Source organism: Myotis nattereri (genome assembly GCF_964212035.1).
Source record: "Myotis nattereri genome assembly, chromosome: 5".
Classification (NCBI taxonomy): Eukaryota; Metazoa; Chordata; class Mammalia; order Chiroptera; family Vespertilionidae; genus Myotis; species Myotis nattereri.
The window spans coordinates 73780194-73806372 of record NC_138080.1 but is presented as its reverse complement, the minus strand read 5'-3'; the positions used below and the strand labels follow the sequence as shown (position 1 = coordinate 73806372).

Here is a 26179-nt window from a genome sequence, read left to right as displayed (position 1 = left end):
CTATTTATTTTGGTCAGTGTTTCAGCATCTTTTTAAAGTAGTTTATCTGCCTTATTTAACACATGGGTATTTGGGATTGAATCTATTCCTAGAGGTCAGACATTTGAAAAAAAAAAATTTTGCGTATGTGCTTAATTAAGTCATCGTTTGGTTGTACAGTTCAAACTATTTTTGTTTCTTTAATGAAAACATTTGCATATAGTTATAACAAATCAAGAAAATGTGTGTGGCAAAATCAAGCAGATTACTTATGAATGATTAGCAGGGAAGTGAATATGTTATGAAAAGACTGTCAAAGTAACAAAAAATAAATTTTTTATATCAAAGTCCATATTGATCACTGCAATGATGAAAGAAAAAAAAAGATGTTTTGCATTAAGAACTAATTAATAAGCACAAAGTCTTGGGCACATGTGCAGTCCTGCCGGAGCTCAGACAATCAATCACAGGGGCCGCAGAGGTGAAAAAAAGATTATCAAGACATTTCTATTTTAGTACTACCCTCCCAGGGAAACATCTTGCCACCAGAGAGAACTGCTGGGAACGACAGTGATTGAACTTCCTTTTCAAAGAACATACTTTCCAGGTCCAGCCCAACCATTCCCAGTCAAAAATGGATCCGATCCTTCTGTGGCCACATTGCCGGAGTGTGTGCTTTTGTTTTGTTTTAATAAATAGAGTATTGATTTAAAATAGCACAGAGAGCATATATAACTACCTTTAAGTTATTCCAACCTGAAATAAATACTGTCTCTGCCAATTCACAAAGAACATTCCTCAGTGTGCTTTGCTTCCATCTACTGCTTTCCTTCCAGGTTAGATCATTGCTGTCTAACCTGCTGGCAGGTGTTCAGCCAAATGGACTCGCAAGAATGCAGAGGAAGTCTGCCAGCTCCCTTGAAGCTCAATGTCAAGCACACTTTTTTTTGGCTTAAATTGCATGTTCTTCAAATAAGGGTGAATTTACTTTTTTTTTTTCTTAAATCACATTTTTAAGTAGTTTGATTTTTCATACAGGAAAATGTCAGGGGAGTCATGTGTTTACATAAAATTATATTGGTTAGTTTAATTTTCCTGGAGAAAAAGAAGCTAGTTACTAATTCTTTTGTAGGAAAATGCTGTTGTCATATAGTTGTAGTCGTTATAGAATTAGATGACAAAAAACAAAATAGATCAAAAGACATACAATGCTTTGGTGCATCACACAGTTTTTGTTTGTTTGTTTAGCAGTCATTTATTCAATAAATATTGCTACACGTAGTACAATGCTCTGGTCACTCAGATTTGTGAGAAGGTTGAGACATTGTTAATAAAACAGCAACAATGTAAGGCAATAAATAATTCACTGAGAAAATGTAATATATCCCTACTGGTGTGGCTCAGTAGTTGAGCGTGGACCTATGAACCAGGAGGTCATGGTTCAATTCTTGGTCAAGGTCCATGCCCAGGTTGCAGGCTTGATCCCCAGTGTGGGGCATGCAGGAGGCATCCAATCAATGTTCTCTCTCATCATTGATGTTCCTATCTCTCTGTCCCTCTCCTTTTCTCTCTGAAATCAATAAAAATATATTTTAAAAGAAAGAAAATGTAATATAGTCAATAAGTACAAATTATTTCTGCCACTTTTTGGGGAAGCCCTTTAAAAAATTACGCACTTGAAGGATTTAGAGAGTTGGAAGAAACACATTCCAGGCAAGAGAAAAATATAAACAAAGACATGGAGATTGCAGAAGTCTACACTGCTCAGGCCTGAGCTTAGCAGACAAACTAAATTAATGAGAATGCGGAGACCAATTTCAATAGGTATGTTAGGACTAGAGTATGGAAATCTTTGAATGCCAAGCAAGTATCTGGTAGGTGACAGTGCAGCCATGGGGAATTCTCCGCAAGTACTGGGCTCTAGAACAGAGTGAGGAAGTCATCCCTGTGAGTGAATGGATGTGGAAGAGGAGGAATATGTGGATAAGGGAACATATTAGAAATTTTTACTCTAGTCTTGGTGAAAAAATAAGGATAGTAGTATTATACTGGGAATAAAGAGCAACTGAGATTGGATAAAGATGTGAATATATATATATATATATATATATATATATATATATATATATATATAGTACTTGGCTATAAAAAGAGAATGAAACCTTACCATCTGTGAATATATGGATGGACCTTGTGGGTATTATGCTAAGTGAAATGTCAGTCAGAGAAAGACAAATACCATATGATTTCACTTATATGTGGAATCTAAAGAACAAAATAAAAGAACAAACAAAACAGAAACAAACTCATAGATTCCGAGTACATTTTGATGGCTGCCAGATGGGAGAGTGGTTGGGAGGCTGGCTGAAAAAGGTGAAGGGAGTAGGAAGTACCAATTGGTAGTTACCGAACAGTCACGGGGATGTACAGGACAGCCTAGGGAACACAGTCAATTACACTGTGAAAACTATATATGCTGCCAGGTGGGCGGTGGGCTTTTCGAGGTGACCCCTTCGTAAGTTATGTAAATGTCTGGTCATTCTGTTACACACCTGACAGTAATATCATATTGAATGTCAACTGTAATTGAAAAACAAATAAACAAATAGCAACCGAGACAAAACCCTACTTGTGTATAGAAGAAAGGCTCAGGGTAGCTTCCAGTCTGGGTAAATGGGAAAATGATATCAACATTTTCCCAGAAAAAGGAAATTGGTTGTAGGAAACAAAATGAGACATTTTGTTTTAAATATTCCAAATGTCAGGAATGGTTGGAATGCCAATGGCACAGTCCTAACGCAGCTGAAGTTTACTGTGAGAATGGGCTTCTTTAACTCCCTCTGACTCAGTCCCCATCTCACTGAATGTTCTTAAAAGTACTTTCTTCTCTTGTTTCCCATGATTTTCCTCCTGCTCCTTTGAGTACCCCTTCCTCCTGTTTTATGAGATTATTGAAAATTATAAAAACGATAAGCAGTTATTTTTCCAAATATCAATAGACTGGTAGAAATAATTAAAAAATAATTCTGTAATTGAAAACTACTTTTTTTCTAAAAAAGAAAATACTTTTGAATAGAAATAATAATTCATCTCAAAAATAATTTTCTAGATTATAGACAACTTCAGTTTGATTTCAATTTACAAATTTTCTCTAGTTTGAAAATAATATTTACCAAACTAGTCTTTGAAATTAGAATAATCTAATGCCAGCTTTCCCAAAGTGTATTACACTAAATAACAAACTAGCTACATGCTCTGCAAAAATCACCTTTGGTAAAAAGAAAAAAGAAAAGAGAAATACTATATTCTCCCTTCGAGACTTACTATGTACAGCAGAATGTTTGTAAAGTCCTACAGCAAAAACTATTTGTTTATTATCATTGCTTAATTACAGCATTTCTCATACATGAAAACCACATCCCAAGGAATGAGTTTTCTATGGGACATAATTTTGGGGATACAAGTCTCAAGAATTCGTAAATTATGAATTTAATCTTATAAAAAGGATGACATTCTGGTTTCCGGTAGCTACCAGTTTTACTGATGCTAATGTCATGGAATGGTTTTGAGCAGACTGGGAAGACAATATATTTTTTTCATTATGGCATTTCTTATTTTATTCATTATTTTACTGTATTCTCTAGTTTCAGCCAATACTTAACATTTTCTATTTTTACGTCCTTGTAGGGTATTTAATTTGGTTATTTGCTATTGCTGTTAATTATTTCTTCAAAGTTGAATGAAATCCTTCCAACAACTGATTGAGCCTTCCTCTATTAACCTAAAAGAATTCGCTTAAAACCAGCAAGCTCTGCATCGCCTCAGATGCATGCTGGGACCTCCTGCAAATTGATTTCAATTGGGGGTGGTGGGTAGCTGCCAGTATCGGGTCAGTCCAGACGTACAAGAATCCGTAGTCCTAAGATCCTAGCGTGATCCTGGGGCAACAAGAAATCCCTCCTTTGGGATTTTTGGATCTGGTTCTTTTCGTTCCCTTATAACTAATGCAAAAACACTAGGCTACAGAGATGCATCATTAAAAACATGATATTATCTCATCATTTAATTTAAGATATTCTTGATTGCACTGATTAAGATGTTTCTTTAACTTTCCTTTAATGATTCCCTGAGTTTTCCTTCAGTGGAAAGAAATGGCCCTGGTGATTACCCATAATTTCCTACCAACTGTGATAAGTCACCATTACTACTGTCAATGTTAATTTTAAGGAGTGACAAGCTTCCGTATAGAAAATAGAAGGTGTATCACCAGGCCAGGAACGCTGTGAGATTTTGGAACAGCCTATTATAGCCTATTATCATATTCGAGCTTCAAATTCACATGATCTGTCAGTACAAATCCAATATAACAAAGAGAGCAAGATAAAATAATTTTTTTAGCGATAGGTGAAAACGCGCAAACCAACCCAGTTACAGGGACTGCTGGCCAATCTGAATAAAGGTATGACAGGGTAGTAAATCTTCTGTTTGTCTTTCTAGACTTGTTTGAAGTATGTCACTAAGGAATCTTTCATTGATTTGTTGTTTCTTTGATCTTGCACCTTCCTGTTGAATTGTTTTCATTTACTAATTATGCAATATGGGAACACTTTAAGATTGTAACATTTGATTACGCAAAGCCACCTTAAAGAAAGAGCATAATTTACTTAATTAATTTAAAATTCTATTTTTGAGCTTCTTTGAAAAATACAGTGCTAACTACTAAGGACCCATTTTCCCATAGTTATTACAGGGTCCAAGGACAATATAATACACTAGGTGGATTTTAATAACATCTGTAGTATGTGTGGTAAGAAAATTATTTTTACCAGAAATAATACAAGTAGATGCAGGTTTTTCATGGTTTCAAAAATAAGCTATGAAGCAATCGATTTGTTTTATTTTGAGCCGCAGCATTGTTTTTCGGAAAAAAATAATTGCAGCATAACATTTTGAGATTTGTAACTACATAGAACTAGAAAATCTCCACTCAGAGAATGACTCAGAATAAGTAGAATTCCTATTAGCTTAAATGCAATTTATATCGTTAGGAAACACGTATTTAGTCTGATATTGCTCCCCTACTCATTAGAAAGAATTACCTTAGTTTTTGGGTTCCTCTTCTATCTAATTCCTCTCTCTATTCAACTAAATATACTGACTATAATTGTCGTTTCCTTTGGCAGCAAAAGTTAAAAATGACTTTTTTATACTGAAAGCTTTAAATATACTATTTCTAAACAAAGATATATCATATCATCTATATAATTAAATCACCCAAAATGATTTTTTGTGCTTTGAGCATTATTTTGTACTACATCATCACAAAAGACTCATAATCTCTTCTCAAAATAATCTATTAATATCATAATTTGATATGATACTATTTTTTTCGCAGAATTTTAAAGGACTAAATTAAATTCAAATTGTAGTGTATAAATTGAGAATAAACCAGGATTATCTGCAATACCAAGGTGTTTTGTTGTCCTTATAATTCACCTGAAAAAGTGTAAACCATTTGTTAATACTGCATAGAAAAGTTAACTCGCCAAAACCGGTTTGGCTCAGTGGATAGAGCGTTGGCCTGTGGACTGAAGGGTCCCAGGTTCGATTCCGGTCAAGGGCATGTACCTGGGTTGCGGGCACATCCCCAGTGGGAGATGTGCAGGAGGCAGCTGATCGATGTTTCTCTCTCATCGATGTTTCTAACTCTCTATCTCTCTCCCTTCCTCTCTGTAAAAAAATCAATAAAATATATTAAAAAAAGAAAAAGAAAAGTTAACTTTAAAAAGCTTCATGAAGGACTAAATTCTGTCTAACTGGTAGATAAAACAGTACTCTTTCATTTGCTCCTCTACTGGTTTCCAACAATGAAAACAAGAAAGTTGTAGAAGTTCAAATAAAGTCAGGCCAAGTAGAGGCAGAAAATATGGTATTTAATTGAACATAAAGAGGCTGTTATTTTTAAAGCCAGTATATATCTTTAAAGTCAGTATTCTATACTTCGGTCAGCTTAAAAGAGCAAATACAGATTTATTCTGCCAGAGAACATATGGGTTGTATTCTGTTCTCCCAGGAAAGACCCTAAAGCCATATGTGCATCAGAGATACGGTCACAGTGTGGCACATAATTGTGTCAACGGTTAAGCCCAGCCAGAACAGAGCGACCACATAGTTTGTATCCTATTTTTGCCAACTCTCCAATCTCGATGAAATAAACATGAGTATTATTCAACTTATTACAGGGTTGAAATCAGAGGTAATGATTTTAGGACAGGAGATTTTTCTCTTTGAGTACACTTGGATCTAGATTTTTCCTTTGAAGCTGAGAGCAATTTTCCCACTGTTTACACACCACCAAATCATAAATGCCAGAAATCACACAGGCTGACACGCATGCAGTGAACACGGTGTGAGGCATAAGCCATATTCTTAGTAAGCCTTAACTGTTTAGCCCAAATTACCTTGGTCCAATAGTGGTCAATGAGTTTTACAGTGAACCTGAGAGTCTATCTGTCTTTTAACTGATTCTCTACTAATATTACTGAAGCGGGGCTTTAGAGCTCGGCTTTCTGGACAGTCCATTGAATACTCCGGATTAAAGAATGCAAGGGTGAATTTTAAGTCCACTTAGGTGTATCAGTAGTTTAACAATGTTAGTAGAATTTGAGTGACACTAACCGCTTAACTGACCTCAGAAGAGCACAGAAATCCACCCCCACTGCACACATCTTACTGTTCTCCTTACCCCAGGGTCACAGCTGGTAAGAATAAGAGATCTATGTTTCCTCTGTCCATTAATATTTTAACCACTGAAATTGAAATATCACAGCATTATTCTTTTTCTCTGTAATTATTTTGAGATGGTCTTCATTTTAACACGATAGTGGTATCATAGGCGTGAAAAAAGGAGAGAAATCAGTGAAGTTCACATGTAGCCACTGGCTTCAAGTTCTATTGCTGTTTGAATCTGTTATGCTGAGGCCTCTGATATAAATGAAGAAGGAGAAAATGGCTTTAGGGTAAAGAGCAGATTTATATTCACAGAAAGAGAAGAAAAATGCAACATACTGGATCTCCTAAATAAGCAAACAAAGAGACAAACAGTCCAACAAACAAAGGTAAGAAGCCATAGAACAGTAATGAATATATATTGTGGCTATTGATTTTGTTCCTCACAATGGCCATGTACTATAAGCTGGGTAGCAATTTGGTAACTCAACAAAATCAATTTAAAGTAATTCAATCCAAGTACATTTAAAAGTTAGATACATGTTTTGTTTTTTTTTTAAAAAATAAAAATAAAAAAATAAAAGTTAGATACATGTAATTGTGGTAAAATTTTAATATATATATTTTTAGGCTTAGCATAAAAAAACCAAAACTAATGTCTTCTATAATCTCTCCAGTTAATTTTGATCTTGCTTAAGATTTAACCAGAGTCCACATAATAGGCACATTTTAATCAACAGTTTTTGTCATGAAAATAGGATTTGCTAGCCCTATTTCCATATGCTGCAATGGAGGAGCTTAGTTAGTTCTGTGTCATGATTTACAGTAAAACCTGGATCTTCTGGTTTTTTACAATTACAAATTTGTCTTTTGTAGTTAACATTTATCACTTAAAAATATTTCTACTAATAAAGTTGGCAAAAGGTCACTCATATATTCTAGTGGTTTTGAAATTTTTCCTTAGTTTAGAATCACTTAAGGAAAATCTCTAGAATTTCACTAGCCCAAATAAAGGAATAGGGAGTTCTTATAATAGAAAGTGAGCAATAAGCGATCTTCTCCGCCCCTTCCGACCAGTACTTTATTTTCTCATCCTGTTTCATACCTTCAGAGCTGAATTAAGAGTTTATATACACACACAATAGTGATGTCTATATTCTTTATTTCACTCCAATGGAAACAAATACACAAAAGTATTCAATGGCTTAACCAGTTTGGCCATCTGCACAGTGAGGGAGTCCAAACTGTCCCCATTGTCTCTTGACTTCCAAATCATTGTCTTTCCCTATCATCCTACTGTATTTTTTCTCTCTAAGAATTGGGGAAACATAAATAAACCTTAACATTAAAAATATGTATTTGTGGTTAATTTGGAATTTTGTTTCACCTAAAAGTTGTTTATTCTGAAGTATGATGTTTCCTTATATGGTTCACCAGTTAAAAGATTCCTGGATTGGGCTGCATATTTCCTAATTCTGTACCCAGGGATTGATGTACATTGTTTACAAATGCCTCCTGTAAGAGTCCCAGTGTGAACTCTGAATGTTGTAAGTAGTGGAAAGAGAGTATAGCTTACTGAGAACTCAAATGCTACGTTAATATGCAAACTTTTGTTAGTGAGGAGAGGCCATGTCACGGATTTCAATATTGGGCAAGCTGGCTAACCACAGTGCATACATAGTTCAATGAAAAATTTTCTTTCAGAATTTCCCTAGGTGGTACTTATGAAGAGCTACTGCACTCCCCACCATTCCCCAGCAGCCACCGCTTTTTATTTATACAATAAATGAAAGAGGAAAAGAGAGGATTTAAGTCTCTTCTAAGCCCTAGAATTTTATGATCCCATAACAATAAGTATATTAGATTACAGCTAAATGTGGCAAGGCACAGGGGACCATTTGCTTAATATTTACATTTCTGAAAACTAGTATTTGAGAGCTGTTTTCCCTAGGTGTGATCAGAATTTTACCTTAAACCATGGGATTTATATATTTATTTACCGAGTCACTTTGCAGAGTGAATATGTGACCTGTTTTTATGGCTCATTTATATGAGACTCCATTCATAAATTTTAAATAAGCATTATTAATATCATTGTATTAAACTTAATGTTCAACTACTAAATGAACTGTGTCCACTTGATTTGACCAAAAGGCTTCAAGAATTCCGTTCCTTCTCTTGTCTTCTATCTACAACCCCAAATATTGGTAGGAAAAACCTGTCTTTTACCTATTATGATGGGCATTCCTTTGTTTGATTTTGCCAATACTTTCCTTAATTATATTTTGAATTGACTCACCTGATAGTATTCTATTTCTTAGGGAAGTTTTATGCAAAAAATAATCTGACAAAGAACAATATCACAAAAACTAGCAACAAAGCAACAATGATTTGTATTTTGAGAGCTTTCTTTGTGTCCAAAATCGTGTTAATTGCTTTATACATTTTATCTTAATCTTTAAAACAGTTTTATAGAGATCATGATTATGGGCAGAGGCAGGATTTGAACCTGAGGATATAATACTCCATATCCCATAATCTTCACCTCTATCCTCCATCCCTCCTACATCCATACTATATGGATATAGTATCCAGCGCAATGCGGATATTATTGAAACCCAATACCGAGAATGTGCAGAATGATTCTCACCTTAGACCAGTCACCCGTTCGCCACAGGTAGCATTTGGAGTAATCCTCACAGTCCTCGGACTCCCTGGGTCGGGTGGAAAGGACGCACTTCTTTCTGGGGTTAGTACACCTCACGGTCCGCTGACGGACACCTTTGCCACACTTGACGGAGCACTGGAAAACATCAGAGAGTTTGCATAAGGCCAGTGTTTAGAAGAGAGACAAATGATGAAATTATGTAAAGTGTGGATCCTATTCATCTCCATAAGCCTATAACCCACATAAAGAATAGGGAGAACAGGCTATGCACCAGTATTAGAGGCCCGAGGTAGCTCAGGCACAGTGCTGGGGCGAAAGGCTTTCAGGAGCACAGGACCGTGATTGCAGAGAGAAATAGAGCATAGGGATTATTTAGGAAAAACAAATAGAATGCAATGATCAAAATGTAAATGCTACATTTGATTGACATCAAATATTTACATAAATTGTGTAATAAAGTTCATTGCTTTATTTTTGCTAAGATTTTATCTGTGTTAGCCTAGAAATGTAAAAAATGAGAATTTTTTTCAAATGTATTTTCTTTTCTTCCAGCACTATTTATCCCCCCTATACCTTCTTCCACCTCCACCTACCTCCATACCCCCTCACCATCACCACACTATTGTCTGTGTCCAAATTTCTTATAGAATGCCATTTCTCACAAACTGTTCTTAAAGCTAAAACCAAGAAAATCTTAGCAAAAATAAAAAGAATTTCTTTACATGATTATATAGCCCTGGAAAACATCATTCTAAATAGTTGTATGGATTGAAATATAAGTTGATTCACAAACAGTTTAATTTACATTATAAATAACGGATGCCTGACTGGCAGTGGGGACATCGCAGATATGAAGCACACATGTATATCCCACCAACCTTTTAGGTGCAACTTGCCCGCCCATTTACTTTGATGCTTTCTATTATGTAAAGCTTCCCAAAGGTACGTATCACTGACTATCTGGACACAGGGACCAGAATGACATTAGGTGGGACAGGGGAGGGTGAGCGAAATGGGAGCTATGGCAAAATGTGAAAATCCAAGTTATATCTGTTTCTGCAAAAGGCCTAGAGAAAGAGGTGCAGGCAAACATTTAGCAACAACACAGTACAGGAACGGCCATGCAGATTCCAACAGTTGTGTTCCTGAAAACTTAAGCATGGAGCTAATAATATTTTACACGTACTCAAATTTTTCACAAATACATAAATATCTCATAATTTATAGCTTGCATTAGACTATCTTGATTTTCAAGAAAACGATTTAATTTCTCTAAGCTATATTATAAAAGGATAAAACTGTTAACTTTCTTGAATTCCTGATTAAATATAAATAACATCCTAAATATTAATTAAAAACATAGTCCTTGCTCACAGAAAATGATTGTTAAATGTTAATCCCTTTCTTCTCCTTTCTCGTTTAAATATTCAGGGATTTGTGATGAGTCAAATGTGTATTTTAATATGTGCCCACTTAAAAGTATACTCATGGCATGTAAATGAAAAAGCAGGATTCTAAAATGTACATAAAATATGCTCTTCATCATGTTACGTTATTTACAAAATAAAGAGTAAAAAAATCTTTGTTTTCCTATTTTCAAAATTATTTATAATGAGCATACTTTTTTATTAGCAGCAAAATCAACAGATGGTATTGAAAAATACTCACTGTCGTGCACAGATTCTAAACAAGATACAACACGACCTTAAAGAATCTGAGTCAAAAAAGAAAAGGCAAGGGAAAGAAATGGGGCGTGTGCCGCACCTCTGACCACACCCCCGCCTCCCACACGGTCATGCAGTCCTGGCCCTCGCAGCGCTGGGCGGAGGCCGGCTTGGGCCCAGCGCAGTCCCTCTCCCGGGCCCGAATCAGGGTTCCGTTGCTCAGTTGTTGGGTACACGCCACTTGTCTGCTCTGCATCCCTTTTCCACAAGTTCGTGAACACGGGGTCCATTCTGTCATCATCCATCTAAAAGTAAAGCAAGAAAACAAAATAAGCCCGTCAGAGAGAGACAAGTATCAAAGATCTCACTCATATGTGGAATCTAATGAACAAAATAGATCCAGAGACACAGAAGCAAGGAACCGATTGTGGAATCTCAGAATAAAGGGGGTAGCGGGTAGGTGGGGAGAGATCAACCAAAGAACTTGTATGCATATATGCATAACCCATGGACACAGACAATAGGGTAGTGAAGGCCTGGGGTGGGAAGTAGAGGTGGGTTAGAAGAGGTCAATGGGGGAAAACAGGGACATATGTAATACTTTCAATAATAAAGATTAAAAATAAATAAAAGTAAAGCAACAGTCACTGAAACAAATTAAAAGACAGCTATCATTTCTAATGAATTGGGGTCTCCCCTAAGAACTCCTAATTTAAACACTGCTCCAAATTTATTTCAGGAATGAACCAAGGCCTCTGCCAGAAAAGTGTTTCACGAAATTTGGTACTTGCACAATTCCTGTCAATAAAACCCTTTCTGCATTTCCCCTTATTGGGACAACCTCACAGTGGGATCTGAGTCCCCCACTCAACTATCTGCACAATGGCATTTAAGCACAGAGCAGGGCAGTCAGAAGCCTGGACTTAATTCTGGGTTCTGTACAAGCTGTGCATATTCTTAAAACAATAGTTAATATCTGTTAAGTATTTCTCATTTGTAAAAGTGCTTATTAAGGCTGACATACAACGGGTGCTCAGTATGCAGTGTATACTATCTATACTACCTTATATTTCTAAAAGCCATACTGATTCATAAACTTCTCTAGCCTCGTTGCCCACTTGTTTAGAAAATAAGCCATATGCTCAGCTCGCTCCCCAAACACCCTCTGTTGTCACTTCACGGCACTTGTTTCTGGATCATTTTCTGCTAAGATCCTCGATAGCAGCTCCAAGTCCCTTCCTCCTAGCAGGGCTTCTCCCATTCGACCCGCAGGGATTGTGCTCCTTTTGCCCGGTGTCACCTGGCTTGTGGCACTCACAAGACAAGTACACGTTATTCCCTGGGGAAGTGGAGGGGCTCACAGGCTACCTAGAGAGCGTGGCCTTCTTTTGCTGCCGAGTACATAACCTCTTCAAAGGCAGGCACCAGGGCTTTATTCTTCTTTGCATCTGTAACACTTTTCATACAAGAGCTTGGCATTAAACATTCCTCGAAATGGAATTTACAGTATGTTTCTCTCCATTTTACAGAAACAGCCTCAGTTATTCCAAATTTACTTAAGCCCATATGTTCTTAACAATGAGACCAAGAGATGTTACATCCTCTTACAGCCTAGTTTTCTTATCTGGACAATGGTTTACTTCTAAATGATTCTATGCCTTTGTTTCTGGGTCGGGAGAGGGAAAAACAATGAAAAAACAAAACAAAAAAACACTTCATGATAACACCTGCACTCCAGTATCTCCTCCAGCAAGGTTCTGGTGTGCTGGCCTATTAAGAATGATGTGGACCTACCATCTTGCTTTGGAGGTTCCTACTGGGTTTTTCCCTAAAGGGTGTACTTATCATCCAATTTCATTCAGGTTCTGCTTCATCTTTCTGCACAAGGATACACATTAAAATCCATGTCCCTCTCTCCCCAACTATGGAATCCCCAACTGAAAAAAAGAACAATTTGCAATGTTATGGAATCTCATTTTTTGAAATAAAATTATTTTAGGGATTCTTAGTATAATGATAAAAAGTTATTTTTTTCCATTCCTTGTGAAAACTGCTCAAAAAGGAGAACACGTATTATAAAATCCATCTAATTTGGAATTGTCCCATTTCCTTATCTTTAGGATTCTTTCTTACAAAGCTATTTACTAGGACATCAATATATTTTATATTTGGCACATAGGGTTCCATCAGACATTTTGGTGACATTTTCAATAAATGTGAATAGAAATTAGAATGTTTCTTACTAGGTGGGGCAAAAGAAGAGGCAGGAGGAATAAAGTTTGTGCAATGCCAGTAAGTTTTGGAAAGTTTCTTGTGATGATTCCTAATAATCACCCAGGTTCATTCTTACTTTCCAATATTTTGGTTAACCCCATCAATATAGCTTCTTGGTAGTACAAAATATACTGCCTTTTTTTCTTCCAAGAGAAGAAAAATACCGATTTCTTACAAAAAGACTCCCAGTCTCTAGCTCAAAAATCCCTCACTCAGAAATAGACTGACCTTTTAAAACTATTCATTTTACCAAGTCATTATCGCGTCCTTTTCTCCTAAGATAGCTAAGGTCGGCGAATGAACAACAACACGTGGCGTGCACTGTACACTCTGATCCTTCAGTGACCAAGTGAGAAAGTGACAAATACACTCTCGTCCTTTAAGCAGCTCATTCAAGATTCCCAATATAGCAGAAAATGCCATTACTCGTTCATCCACATGGGAAAGTTAGGTGGTATATAAAACAAATGGTGTTTTGAAATATTTTAATAAATTACTCAATGCAAGATAAATAGCATTTTATATCTATTAAAAAGAAATAAAGATAATTCTTAGGAATAATCTCTCTATATAAAAGCCTAAGCAACTATTACGATAGGTCGACCAGTGGCTATGACGATGCACTGACCACCAGGGGGCAGACGCTCAATGCAGGAGCTGCCCCCTGGTGGTCAGTATGTTCCCACAGCCAACCTCCTGAAGCCAGCCAACCTCTCGCGGTCCCTCCCCCCGGCCAGCAGGCCCTGATCAGCCCCGATCACCGGCCAGGCCAAGGGACCCCACCCAAGCACGAATTCGTGCCCTGGGCCTCTGGTAATAACAAGAAAGTATCCAGGTTCTTTAGCTGACAGGAAAAAGGTCCAAAACTCTGTTTCTACATCTGTCCAGTACTGAACGCAAAGGACCCAAAGATATGACTGCTGGAAGCAATAATTCCTTAGATTGTCTTTCCGGTTGATTACTACTCAGCCTTATAAAAAAGCTTAATTAGTTCAATTACTTATGTAGTTAGGCTGAAAAGCTTATAGCCAGGCAGATATGTAACATTACTGAAAGTATTGTAAGGTACTTTTACCTCTTGCACATTCTCTTACAGATCATTCTTTTGTCCTATACTTAAGAAGCATATTACTTTCCTGAGGGAGGTGTATGCTTGTTACAGGACAAATGCAAAGGGAAGAAAAGGTTGGTAATCAGCTTTTGATACCTTAAAAATATAAAATCTACCAAAAAAAAAGCAAGTCTGGAAATGTCAGCTTTGTAGAGGAAGGAAGGATTTTTGAAATTCTTTTAAGCTCTCATTAACACAGCACAAGCCAGATCTGCAGGGCTTAACAGCAGTTTTCCAATAAGCAGAACTCGAGTGAACTCAGGATGCAGAGCATCAGAGCGGGGAAAGGCGGGGGAGGGGGTAAAGAAACCAGAAGAACTGAGCACTAGCCTACATGACCACAGAGATTAGAGAAGCCTAAATAGAGTTCGCAGGCACCTCTGTCCCTCCTCCCCCTTTCACCGCCCATACTTACTCATTGTGGTGGAGGGTCATGAAGATTTTATTAGTTACAGATCCCAGCAAAACTACAAAGTCTTTGTGTATCTGAGTCGTAGGATGTGTACATTCACTGACTCCACTGCAGAAACTACAGTGAGAGGAGACCAATTCTGCTTGACTTCCTAAGAACTCGAAACTACACCCTAACTCACTGAGCCTCAACAAATCCCTGAGTGTCAGGCTCGAAATGTTCCTGTCCCCATGTTCTAGAGGAATCAACCCGGCCTCACACTCTTTTTGTCATTCCATCCCTACAAGGTTGTAGGCCATTGGACACTGGGGCTTAGTCCCACAGCGCCCAGCATCGTTTTACATGAAAGCACATGGGCTTTCAGGAGCCCTGTGAGAGAGGCCGTTCCCAACAGCCTCGTGGCGAGCCTGCTCCAAAGCTATACTAAGGTCCCACTCATCCACCTCTGTTAGTTACTAAGGCATGGCTTCTCTCTATGCCACTCCAATATTCACTCCATCAAGTTGATTCTGTCTTTTTCAGACCCTGCTTTATTTAAAAGCTTACATTTTGGTTTAGATCCCTTGCATTGGTTTTAAAGAAAATGTGACTTTGGTAAGACTCGGAGTGTGTGCGACAGGGTTACCTAGTTTGGCATGGCTGCTCATGGCACTTGCGAATCTGTGGCTCTGGCTTGGTTAAGTATTTGCATTTCTTGCTGTCCACAATGCTGATATTTTTGTTCATGATTTTTGTGCAAGACACTGTTGTCTTCCTTTCTCCTGAAAGAAACATATAAAGAATGTTATTATAGGCTTTTATCTAATGGGTTTAGGAGGTGTTCACAGGCTTGTTGTAATTTCCAGAGATATTTTAAACAAATTTTAGGCTAGATCAATGAAGATGATATTATTTACATAAAAATGTATCTTTAGGTTTAAGAAAGATGAATAGTAATTTTCTCATTAGAAATTAAATGGCAAGTTTTGTATTATAAAGGGATTGTGGCACCATAGGTTGATAAAATATTAAAGACTTGTTATAAAGGGCTAGGCCATCTTTAGCATTAAGTGGTGGAAAGATATGTTTGCATACACCTATGTACCTTCATGAAAGCACATAAACTCCCATAAACATGCATGCATGTTTGGTTGTGCATTATCAGTGCTCTGTTAAGTTATGGAAAGCAAGCTTGGAGTATGACTCAGACCTTTATTCTTATGGCCTCTGATAAAGGCCCCAAGAATTCTAGATATCCTCATTCCCTAATGACTGCCATACTCTCTAAGAATAGCCATGGGACCCTTACCATTGTTCACCAGATTTCAGAAAACTGGCTTTTCTACTCTCTCTGGTATGATAAAGCCTGATAACAGGAAGTAAAAGTGACCATTTGTACGATGTATTAACATTTCAGAGAGCCCCATGAGCACACATACCTGACAACACTTTTATTTCACCTTACACTTCAAAAGCCTAATATATATGTGCTAATTCTTTCTCTACAAAAGTCAAATATCTACGTAAGATTGAATAATCGAATTTAACTTATTGTCTGACATTATAAACAAACTAGAGGCCCAGTGACCAAAATTTGTGCACAGGTAGGGTTCCTAGGCCTGGCCAGCAATCGGGGCCAATCGGGGTCTTCCGGCTGGCCGGGGCCTTCTTTCCAGCTGCTGGCTGGGGCTTCCCTTTCCAAGCTGCTGGCTGCCAGCCAGGGCCTTCCTTCATTCTGCACCGCCCCCTAGTGGTCAGCACATGTCATCATAGCAAGCGATTGAACTCAGTCTTCCAGCCGAACTCCCGAGGGCACACTTTACATTATATATATATATATATATATATATATATATATATATATATATATATATATATATATATATATATATATTGCAATGGATCCTTAAGGATTAAGAAAAAAAAATCACGAGTTTTCTGAGTCACTATTCAAAGGCCCAATAGCTAGGGTCCTATGATGGTCTTGCAATGATAATTAGGAAGCTCGAAGTTTTTGTCCAGGTCATGCCAAATAGGACGACCTGGGCTGGTGGCTGAGAAGTCACTCTGTCATTCGTTAACAGAGGGAAGACTGGCATTAAGGGAAAAACAAAGAAGGAATGTAGAGAGAAAGAGAGCGATACTTAAATAATTTTTGAGTATCTTTTCCTTTGACTTCAATGGGGGATGGGAGAGACAACGGAGTGGCCAAGTGGAAGGCAAAGGAACAAATTCAGGATCTCCCTGGATTTCCCTCTCAATGCTGGGTAAAGTCCCATGATAACTTCTAGTATAAAAGCCTGACTATATCTGTAGACATATGTGTATTAACTAATAATGTATCTGTGCTTATTGCATATCATGTAAACAAAACCATTTAGGTCTTCAGTTGCACCTGCTAGCATAGCTAGTATAATATTAGATTTAATCATAGTCATGTGCAATGCCCATCAACTTCACATAACTTTCAAACAAACTACTAAAGATGCAGAAATGATTTATTTTACTCTTGTTTTTTTTTTTTTGTCAGAAAAAACTGGCCCACTGGTAGGAGATATCTAAATGTATAAGATTTTGGGACACATTTTTGGTCAAGTTCCTCCTACTTTCTAATGATTCAGGTGCTCCTTTATGACCTGGCATGTACATTAAAAAGATATGCCAACTCTCTCTCACTTTAGCCTATGTATTATTTCTGCATTGCAATGGTGCCAACCTCAAAGTAGGATTAAAAATGTTACATTTATGAAATATGAATGTTAGTTTTAAAATCTAATTTAAAGCCTTCACAGTCATAAGACACTCTTCTACAGAATAGATGGAGTTACCTAAACTAATTTAAATCATGGCTTTTTGCCAACTACAACACAAGAAGATGACAAACAGACATTATCCAGAAGGCTTTTGCTAAACATGTATGTAGTCGTGGAATAAATAACTCAGGGCTAATTATACTGCATTTTCTTCCCCTCCTCAGTAAATATCTAACCTTAGTTATGTCAGCCCAGAGCTCACATACTGAGCCATTGAAAAAAATCTTTTAAGTATAAGTATTGATATATCAAGAGGAATAAAACTATCAGCACCACCTCAGGGAGCGCCGAAGTGGGTCCTAAGAACGCCTGAAAGCCTGTGAGTATGAACTGGGACATTTCCACAATGCCGCAAGGAAGCTCGCATCGTAAGTTTTTTGGCAGATAAAAGAACCTAGTCCTAATTTAAAAAAAAATGTTATTGAACAAAAACAATAGAATCGGGGGGAAAAAAATCTATTGCTGAGCTACAGACACTTCATGCCTATGAAAATACAACTAAGATCATAAAGCCATATGGAAATGTTATTGTTTGATTTTTTTTTTCTTTTATATATTTTTATGTCCCAGCCAACACAGGAAATTTCCATTCTAGCATGTAATAGCAGTATTTATAATGCATCCAGCTCTGCAGGACCCAGGGATGAACAAAAAGTGAAGGAACTGGCCCTCTGCCTGAACCATGAGTAGCTGCAGGCTGTTGACAGTGTATTACTTGCTTTATGGCAATTCACTTCACCTCCGGGTCATTCCCATTAAATCTATATTGGGGAAATCTGTTTTGATGTTTTGTATACAATTATGAATAAAATAAAATAAGCATTATGCCTTTGTCTCATTGACAAATTTAGGCAAAATTCGAAAACGTAAGGTCCTTTTTACTTACTGACTCTTTCTAGAGAGATACTTATTACATTGTGTTCCTTCTTTCCCAGGCTCGGAGATAAGCTGATTCTTTTTTCTATGCTCTATAACCCCTGAAACAATTATTTTTTTTTAATAAAACTATGGTCTATCCAGGTAGATCACATTTCTAAAACTTGCACCATAAATGCAGAAACATGTCCTGGGAGTGGGTTCAGTGTTTGGATATGCATAACTGAAACGCTCTAAATGTCACCGACATTCCAAACTTTTAAATAGAACTATAGAACTCTATAAGACTGTCTCTATATATTCATTTGTATTCATGCATTTCTTTTTTTTAAAAAAAATATATTTTATTGATTTTTTACAGAGAGGAAGGGAGAGGGATAGAGAGTTGGAAACATCGATGAGAGAGAAACATCGATCAGCTGCCTCCTGCACACTCCTACTGGAGATGTGCCCACAACCAAGGTACATGCCCTTGACCGGAATCGAACCTGGGACCCTTGAGTCCACAGGCCGACGCTCTATCCACTGAGCCAAACCAGTTAGGGCTGAGCACATCTTAAAGATACATAAAATGCTGGTTATTTTCGAAGTATAAATTTTTTCCCCACATCATGGCATTCACTTCTAAGACTTTTTTTTTTTTTTTTTACATTTCTATAATTTTTTTCCCCTCAGGGTTTGGATTTTATATTAAAAATGCCTTTTTTTTATATTTTAGGGAAAAGTTGTTATTTTGTATTGTAGGCTACACCCAATATATAATCCAAATTGATTTTGTCATTTCCATACACAAATATTTAAATGGGATCTCATAACTTGCATGTTAAATGCAACTTGAGTGCTAGCGTAACACTAAAGGACTTCATGAATTAGTTTCTTTCCACTTTTCTGATCAAATCATTTCTGACAGCTTGATCCTCATATTTTACACCCTAGTAATAAATACTCTCACTAAATCCCAGTGCCTTTGCACCTATGCATATCCCTAGAAGGGTTTCTTCATCTCCCCCGACCACTCTGCATAGTGATGCTGCTATTACCTACTAGGTGGATAGATAGGTTTCTGAAAGCAGAAAGCACTCGTCTTTTGACCACCCAGCAAGAGTGAATGCGCAGTCAGTACTGGTAAAGGAATCAATGAGTGAAACAGAAGCATATAATTCAAGCCCAAAGTGCTTTCTTTACGAAGAGAGTTATCTTAACACTATGTTTCCTAAAATGGTGAAAAACCACCTGCAAACAAAATGACAAGTTATGGGGAACAGTTATCTGTAGTAAATCAGTTAATGGGTTATCACTTAGGTATTAAAATTCAAGTTTATAAAGAATTTATGTTAACATAAAAAGTCCTTATTAATTTAAGTAAAGGAAGTAGAATACAACATTGTATTGATTTTATTGAAATAAAGTAATGCCAAGAGAAAATATATTTTGGCATATTTTCTTTCTTTCTTTCTTTCTTTCTTTCTTTCTTTCTTTCTTTCTTTCTTTCTTTATTTTTTGCTAATAGCATTTATTTTGGTACATTCAAAGTGCCTCTAAAATGGAAAAACACCCTTGAAAATGTACAGGCATTTGTATCTTAAGATGATTCCTCAACTTGGACCCAAAGGCTTGGATGCCTCCTTAGAATCTGGTCATGGACAAGGAACTGTCTCAGATACCACAGCACAAGGCTAATAGCATGAGTTGTAAACTACTAGGATTTGGACCCATGTGGAGAATGTGGAATGTTGGCTTATGTTTTTCCGCTTTACATTGTATCTATTTAGATTTCCTAAAAGCATGCTCAACTCTTCATTTATTTCAAAAATAGGATATTAAATTTGGGGCTCTTCCTTCTAGGTTTTCTTTAATTAATTTATCCGCCAGATCACAATAAATTCTGGCATAAGACAGTAGCAGCATGCCCTGTGCGAAATGCAGGTTCCACATACAACCTCAGGTATTATGGAATGGTACATCTCTAATGCCTTGGGAGATCCAGATCACTTAAAACAGATCTTTTATGTAAACCAAAATAAATTTAAAACATTCCCTCCAAGATTATTTAGATGTTTTAGAACAACTAAAGCAAAGTAAACACTTATTTCACAAGTACATTTTAAGCTGTTTAAAAATAAAAGGGCTGATTTCAATGGTCAATGCTATAACACAAATGATATATCCATTTAAATTTTTCTAGAATTATCATTAGAATTGAAAAGATGATGATGAAAGAGATCAACCAGAGGACTTGTATGCATGCATATAAGCATAACCAATGGACACAAGACACGGGGGGGGGCCCTCTGGGGGAGGATGAGGGCATCTGCCGGGGCGTAGGGGAGGCCGGGGGAAGGTCAATGGGGAAAAAAGGGAGACATATGTACTACTATTTGTAATACTTAAAACAATAAAATAAAATTTTAAAAAAAGATGATGAAACATGTATTTTAAACTGTTGGAAACATTTAATTGATATCACCAGTATCCATTATTTTTAAAATATTTGGTTTATATCTTAGGCTTTTCATATCTTATAACTAATATCAATAAATTAATGGAAATACATAATAAAAACTTTACTTTGGTTTATTTTAAAACGTAGTTGAAGATACTGATGCAAAAGATCATTAGCATTAAAATGTAGTTACATGAAACCAGGTATTTTTTTTTTAATTTCCCCACTTATTTCTGGCAATCTAAAGCCTTACAGTAGAATTAAAAAAATAACTTATGTGAAACAATGACATTTTATACTGCCTCGTGATACTTTATTTGCTCTTGCATAGTATTTTCCCGTGAAGTAGAATAGTGCTATTTTTCCTCTTTTCTGTTGAAGATAAATTTTGCATGAATCTGTTTCCAATGTTCTGTGCTTTGAACTTACTCTCATTTAATTCATGAATATGCTGAAAGATTACAAAGCTTTTTCTGGCTATAAAATTGACAATGCGAAGTCAGAAATGATGAGATTCCTGAAATCCTGTCCATCCACTTAATTTATGAACTGCAAAGAAAAATAGTATCCAAAAGCCCAGAAATATTTTGGCATTGAAATGAATATGTGCCCTATTAACATTGTCAGAGATAATTGGAAACTGTTGACTGAACGCAAAGGAACAGATTTGAAAGAGAAGGTCTACTCAAGCACAAATCGTAGAGTCTGTGTATAATTAGTACTATTTTACGAAACAAATCATTTGAAATAAAAATAAGAACATATTTAAATTAATTTTAATTTTAGTTAAATTCATTGGGGTGACACTGATTAATAAGATTATATAGGCTTCAAGTGTACAGTTCTGCAATATATCATCTATATATTGCATTGTGTGTTCACCCACCCCCCAAGTCAAGTCTCCTTTCATCACCATATATTTGACCCCCTTTACCCTCATCAACTCCCCCCACTCCCTTTTCCTCTGGTAATCACCATACTGTTGTCCATGTCTATGAGTTTTTGTTTGTTTTTTCATTTGTTGCTTTCTGTTTTATATCCCACGTGAGTGAAATCATATGGTTCTTGTCCTTTTCTATCTGACTTTAACAGAATAAAATAAAATATCTCTATATAATCTCTAAGGGACATGCCCTATTTTGTGGAAACAACATTTAGCTTCCAAGCTGCTCTTGAAGAAAGTATATGATGAGGAGGAAAGGAGACTTGAACTCAGGAATCCTGATTCTAATCCGGCTCCTCCCTCAATGGGCCTGTGACCTTGGGAAGTCACTTAATCTCTCTCTGCTTCAATTTTCTCATGTTCATAATTTAGAAGTTATGCTTAAGAATATCAGAAAGCCCTTCTGACTCTGAAGCAAAAGGAATTTATAGTGAACCTCTATTTCTTAAGGTTTGGTAATCGGCAAAACATAGTCTAGGTTGCCATTAATGTTATTTTTGGGGGGAAATTGAACCCTAATAATTTGCTTGTTCAAACTGAAGACTGACAAGTTCTGAATGTTTACTTCTGATGCAGCTTTTATTAGACCACAATTATAAAAGAAAGAAAAATTGAGGGTCATAAAATTCACTGGGCAAACATGTTCCTGTCTAGAGTTTCAAATGTAAACAGACTTTAAGGACCACCTGTCAGTGCACTAACAGAAACCATCCACCTTTCCACGGGGCCACTCCCCACAGCCTGCCCTCAGATGGCAGCTGGTCATTCTTACCTGAGTTTTACTGCAGAGAAAATTCTAACCATGTAGATTTTCATTTCAAGTACGCTTGTTTCTAGTTTGTATTTTTTATGTGGGTGGAGGGCGTGAGGCAGAAGCCCTTAAGTGGTTAGGTCCTGGCATCAGTGAGGAGTGAGCAGAGAAGCAGGCCTGTGTGTGAACATGGGGGCATGTGCAGGAGAGGTCAGGAGGGCAGAGGGTCCCAAGTCTCAGAGCAGATGCCCACAAAGTACCAACTTCTGCACACGGGCCACGACGTTTCAATCGCACTGTCCGTGTGCGCCCGCACGTGGTATTTTGTGGAAGAGCCACACTCATGGGGCCAAAGAGCCGCGGTTTGCCAACCACTGCCCTAGGAGATGCGTGGCCAATGCAAACTGTATCAGGTAAGCAGGACTGAAAACACTTTTTAAATTGTGAGAAAATTTCAAATCCCCTTGTTGTAATTATGCTGTATTTGGGGCAAAGTGTGCTCTGTAATATCTCCTCCTTCCCTACCCCAAACGTTGCCTTTGCTCTGGCGGCTCCAGAGGGCCAGGTGCCCCAGGAGCCAGATGAGCAGCAGAGCTCGGAATGTGGGGACAAAAGCTGCTCCCTCCAGCCTCTGCACCTTCAATGTTCCAGCATGTTTTTTCTCTCCCTTGAAGACACTTTCTTGTTTTCCCCAGAGCCCCTGCCAAGGGCCGTTCTCTCTCCAGCACCTCTGACTGAGAGGCAGCGTGGGTGTCCTGCTCCTCGCTGCCACCGCCAGCCCACACCCCTTCCTTCCTCCTAAACCTCCAGCCTTGGATCAGCTCTGCCGCCAGTCTCCTTCTTGGTGCAGTCACACTTCTACCTCTGGGCCTCTCCCTCTAAGATTTCAGCCACTGCATCATCGTTACATTTTCCAACACTGATCCTAGTACCATTTCTGTCATTAAGAATTACAGAATTATTTGAATTACTTGAATTATTCTTATAATACCTAGGCTTCTTCATTCATGGCCCTCTCCTCTTCCCAGAGATCTTGCCTTTCACGTTAAGTCAATAGCTCCCCTGGTCTGGTTATTACCAATAACTAGACCCCCTCCATGACCTTAGCTCTATTTTCTGCCATTATCTCCTGCATTTCCAGGCCTCTCCCTTGAGTCTTCAGTATATTTTCTTCATCTGCACTATACATTCTTACCTGTGGATGCAGACAACTCAGAAGCAAACTCAATGCTGCTCTTTCCTAGCACCTTCACATGCATTTCAGGTCTTGTGGGCAGATGTATTTTGGAATTTAGAACTTTTAATACTTTATACAAATAATAAAGCATAAAAAGTATCCCTATATATAAAACCCTAATATGCAAAGAGACCAAAAGGCAGAACTGAACAACAGGTTGCTATGATGTGCGCTGATCACCAGGGGGCGCACGCCAAACATGGTGGGCATCGGCAGCAGACAGCAGAGCATGGAACATGGAGGGCATTGGCCATGGAGGGATGATGAAGCAAGTGAGCAGGGGTGCCAGACCAAGGCAGGGCGCCAGTTGCTGTCACTGGGGAGAGCCTCTGGTGGTTACTGAAAATTCTTTGCTCCGATGTGCTGCAGTCCCACCCAGCGCTCACACCTGCTGCTGGTGCCTGGTGCCGGTCCCTGTAACTCGGCACCATCAGCAGGTGCGAGCAGTGACTGCCAGGCCGGATCGCCCCTGAGGGCTTCTCCACCTCCCCTTGCTCCTGAGGGACAATCTGAAGATCGGGCAGCAGCCACCACTCACACCCACTGACGGCACCGGCCCCAATTGCTCTGCACCATCAGCAGGTGCAAGCAGGGCTGGTGCCATCGGCGCATGGGAGCAGCGGCAGTGGGAGCGGGGCTGCCAGCAGACAGGGGACCTGGAGCTGTGGCAGGAGGGGCCGGGTGGTAGCATGGAAGATGGGCCGAAACCCGCCCCTGTGCCCACCAGAGCCTCGCAGCCCAGAGTTCCTTTCAAGGTGCATGAATTCGTGCACTGGGCCCCTAGTATATATTAAGTAAGCCCCTGTAAGCAAATAAATTAATATTTATGTAAAGCAAAGCAATGAGATATGTAATACCTCTCGATGAACTTTTTTTCAATTCACATCAAATTTTGCCACAAAATATTCCATGTTTAGCCACTAAATGCGTCACAAAAAACTTTCATTTTCCAACTCTTTATGGAGTTTGGAATTTTAGAGAAGAGGTTGCAGATCTGTCTTAACTATCAACAGTTAATCAGAAAATAACTACTATCCTGGAAATATAAATATTAGAAAATCCTTTACCTCCTCCACACGTGGCATCACAATCTTCCCAGCCTGTGTGTGTCCACATGAAAAGGGGTCCAGGTGCTTTAGAGCTCTGATTTTCTGGAGGAGGGTCTGATGGAATCGTGTATTCATAGTGAAGACCATAATTCTGGTCTTGAAACAGCAGCACCTATAATATAACATATAAAAGTGATGAAGGTAGATGGTCAAAGTAGAACACATTCAATGTGAAGCTTAAAACGAAGAATGCTGATATCCTAAAATGCTTATTGCATGGGACGCATGCTTCTTTAATAAACAGTAGAATGTGGCATTATTGCTTAACTGTTGTAATTGTCATACTTCTGGAAAAACTGAAGTTCCACACTTACCTCTGTGGAGCTAAAGGCATTATGAAGAAAAGCCCACTTGAATGAGGTCAGATATACCAGATCATTTTCTTTCAAGTCAGTGGACTAGACAGTTTCCCAAAGAATAATACATGATTGAGATGACTTAAGCAGTGGGGGACAAGAATATGTATCCTCTCTAACAGCAAGATATAATTCACAATTTAATGTCCATTCATATAAAACAGAAAGATGAACAGAAAGTCCCTGCACCAACAGAGGAGGAGGACAGAAGACTTTGGGATTCATTTCTATCCACGAGGGTAGAGAACTTCTAAGCCAACTTTAGGACAAAAATTTCATACCACAATTTTGTCATAGTTACTAATTTTCCATTTGAACTTTTAAATAAATGTTAATTTAATAACAAATAAAAACAAATTAGTTTTGTACACATATATGTGAGCAGTGCAATAAACCATAAAGGATATATGAAAATATAAGAATGACTGTATTTGGGGCTACACTGGACATAAGAAGGGACCCTGTCCGTTTTGTTCCCCCCTAGTATCCTGTGCCAGGCTCAAAACTAGTCATCATGGGCAATCATACATATTTTAAATAAAAGAAATATACCTGTAAAAGAATCATTTTAAATAAAAGAATAAGAATATGTGTTCCTTTATAAATACATTTACATGAAATAGGTTAACTCCATGGGATTTATCACTTCTATGAATCTGAGGATTTATGAAAGCTATCTATATAATACATTGTGGTGCATAAAAACATATATATCTCAACTTTAAACTATGTTAAATTATTAAAGAATTTTATTATATGAACTGTATCAAGGGCATTATAATGATAGGCGATTCAGAGTTAACAATTACATGGGGAGAAATTTAAATGAGCCTAA

The 26179-nt window shown here is 37.7% G+C and overlaps 1 protein-coding gene across 1 annotated transcript in view; it reads right to left on the bottom strand.

Annotated features, from left to right (window-relative positions):
• The window catches only part of ADAMTS19 (ADAM metallopeptidase with thrombospondin type 1 motif 19), a 210545-nt gene that overhangs the window by 11905 nt on the left and 172461 nt on the right, over window positions 1-26179 (bottom strand). The window contains exons 18-21 of the mRNA XM_081092590.1: window positions 24947-25100; window positions 15463-15598; window positions 11141-11345; window positions 9359-9511 (exon numbers count right to left, since the gene is read on the bottom strand). Coding sequence (XP_080948716.1) covers window positions 9359-9511; window positions 11141-11345; window positions 15463-15598; window positions 24947-25100 — 648 coding nt within the window. The remainder of the gene's footprint in view (window positions 1-9358; window positions 9512-11140; window positions 11346-15462; window positions 15599-24946; window positions 25101-26179) is intronic.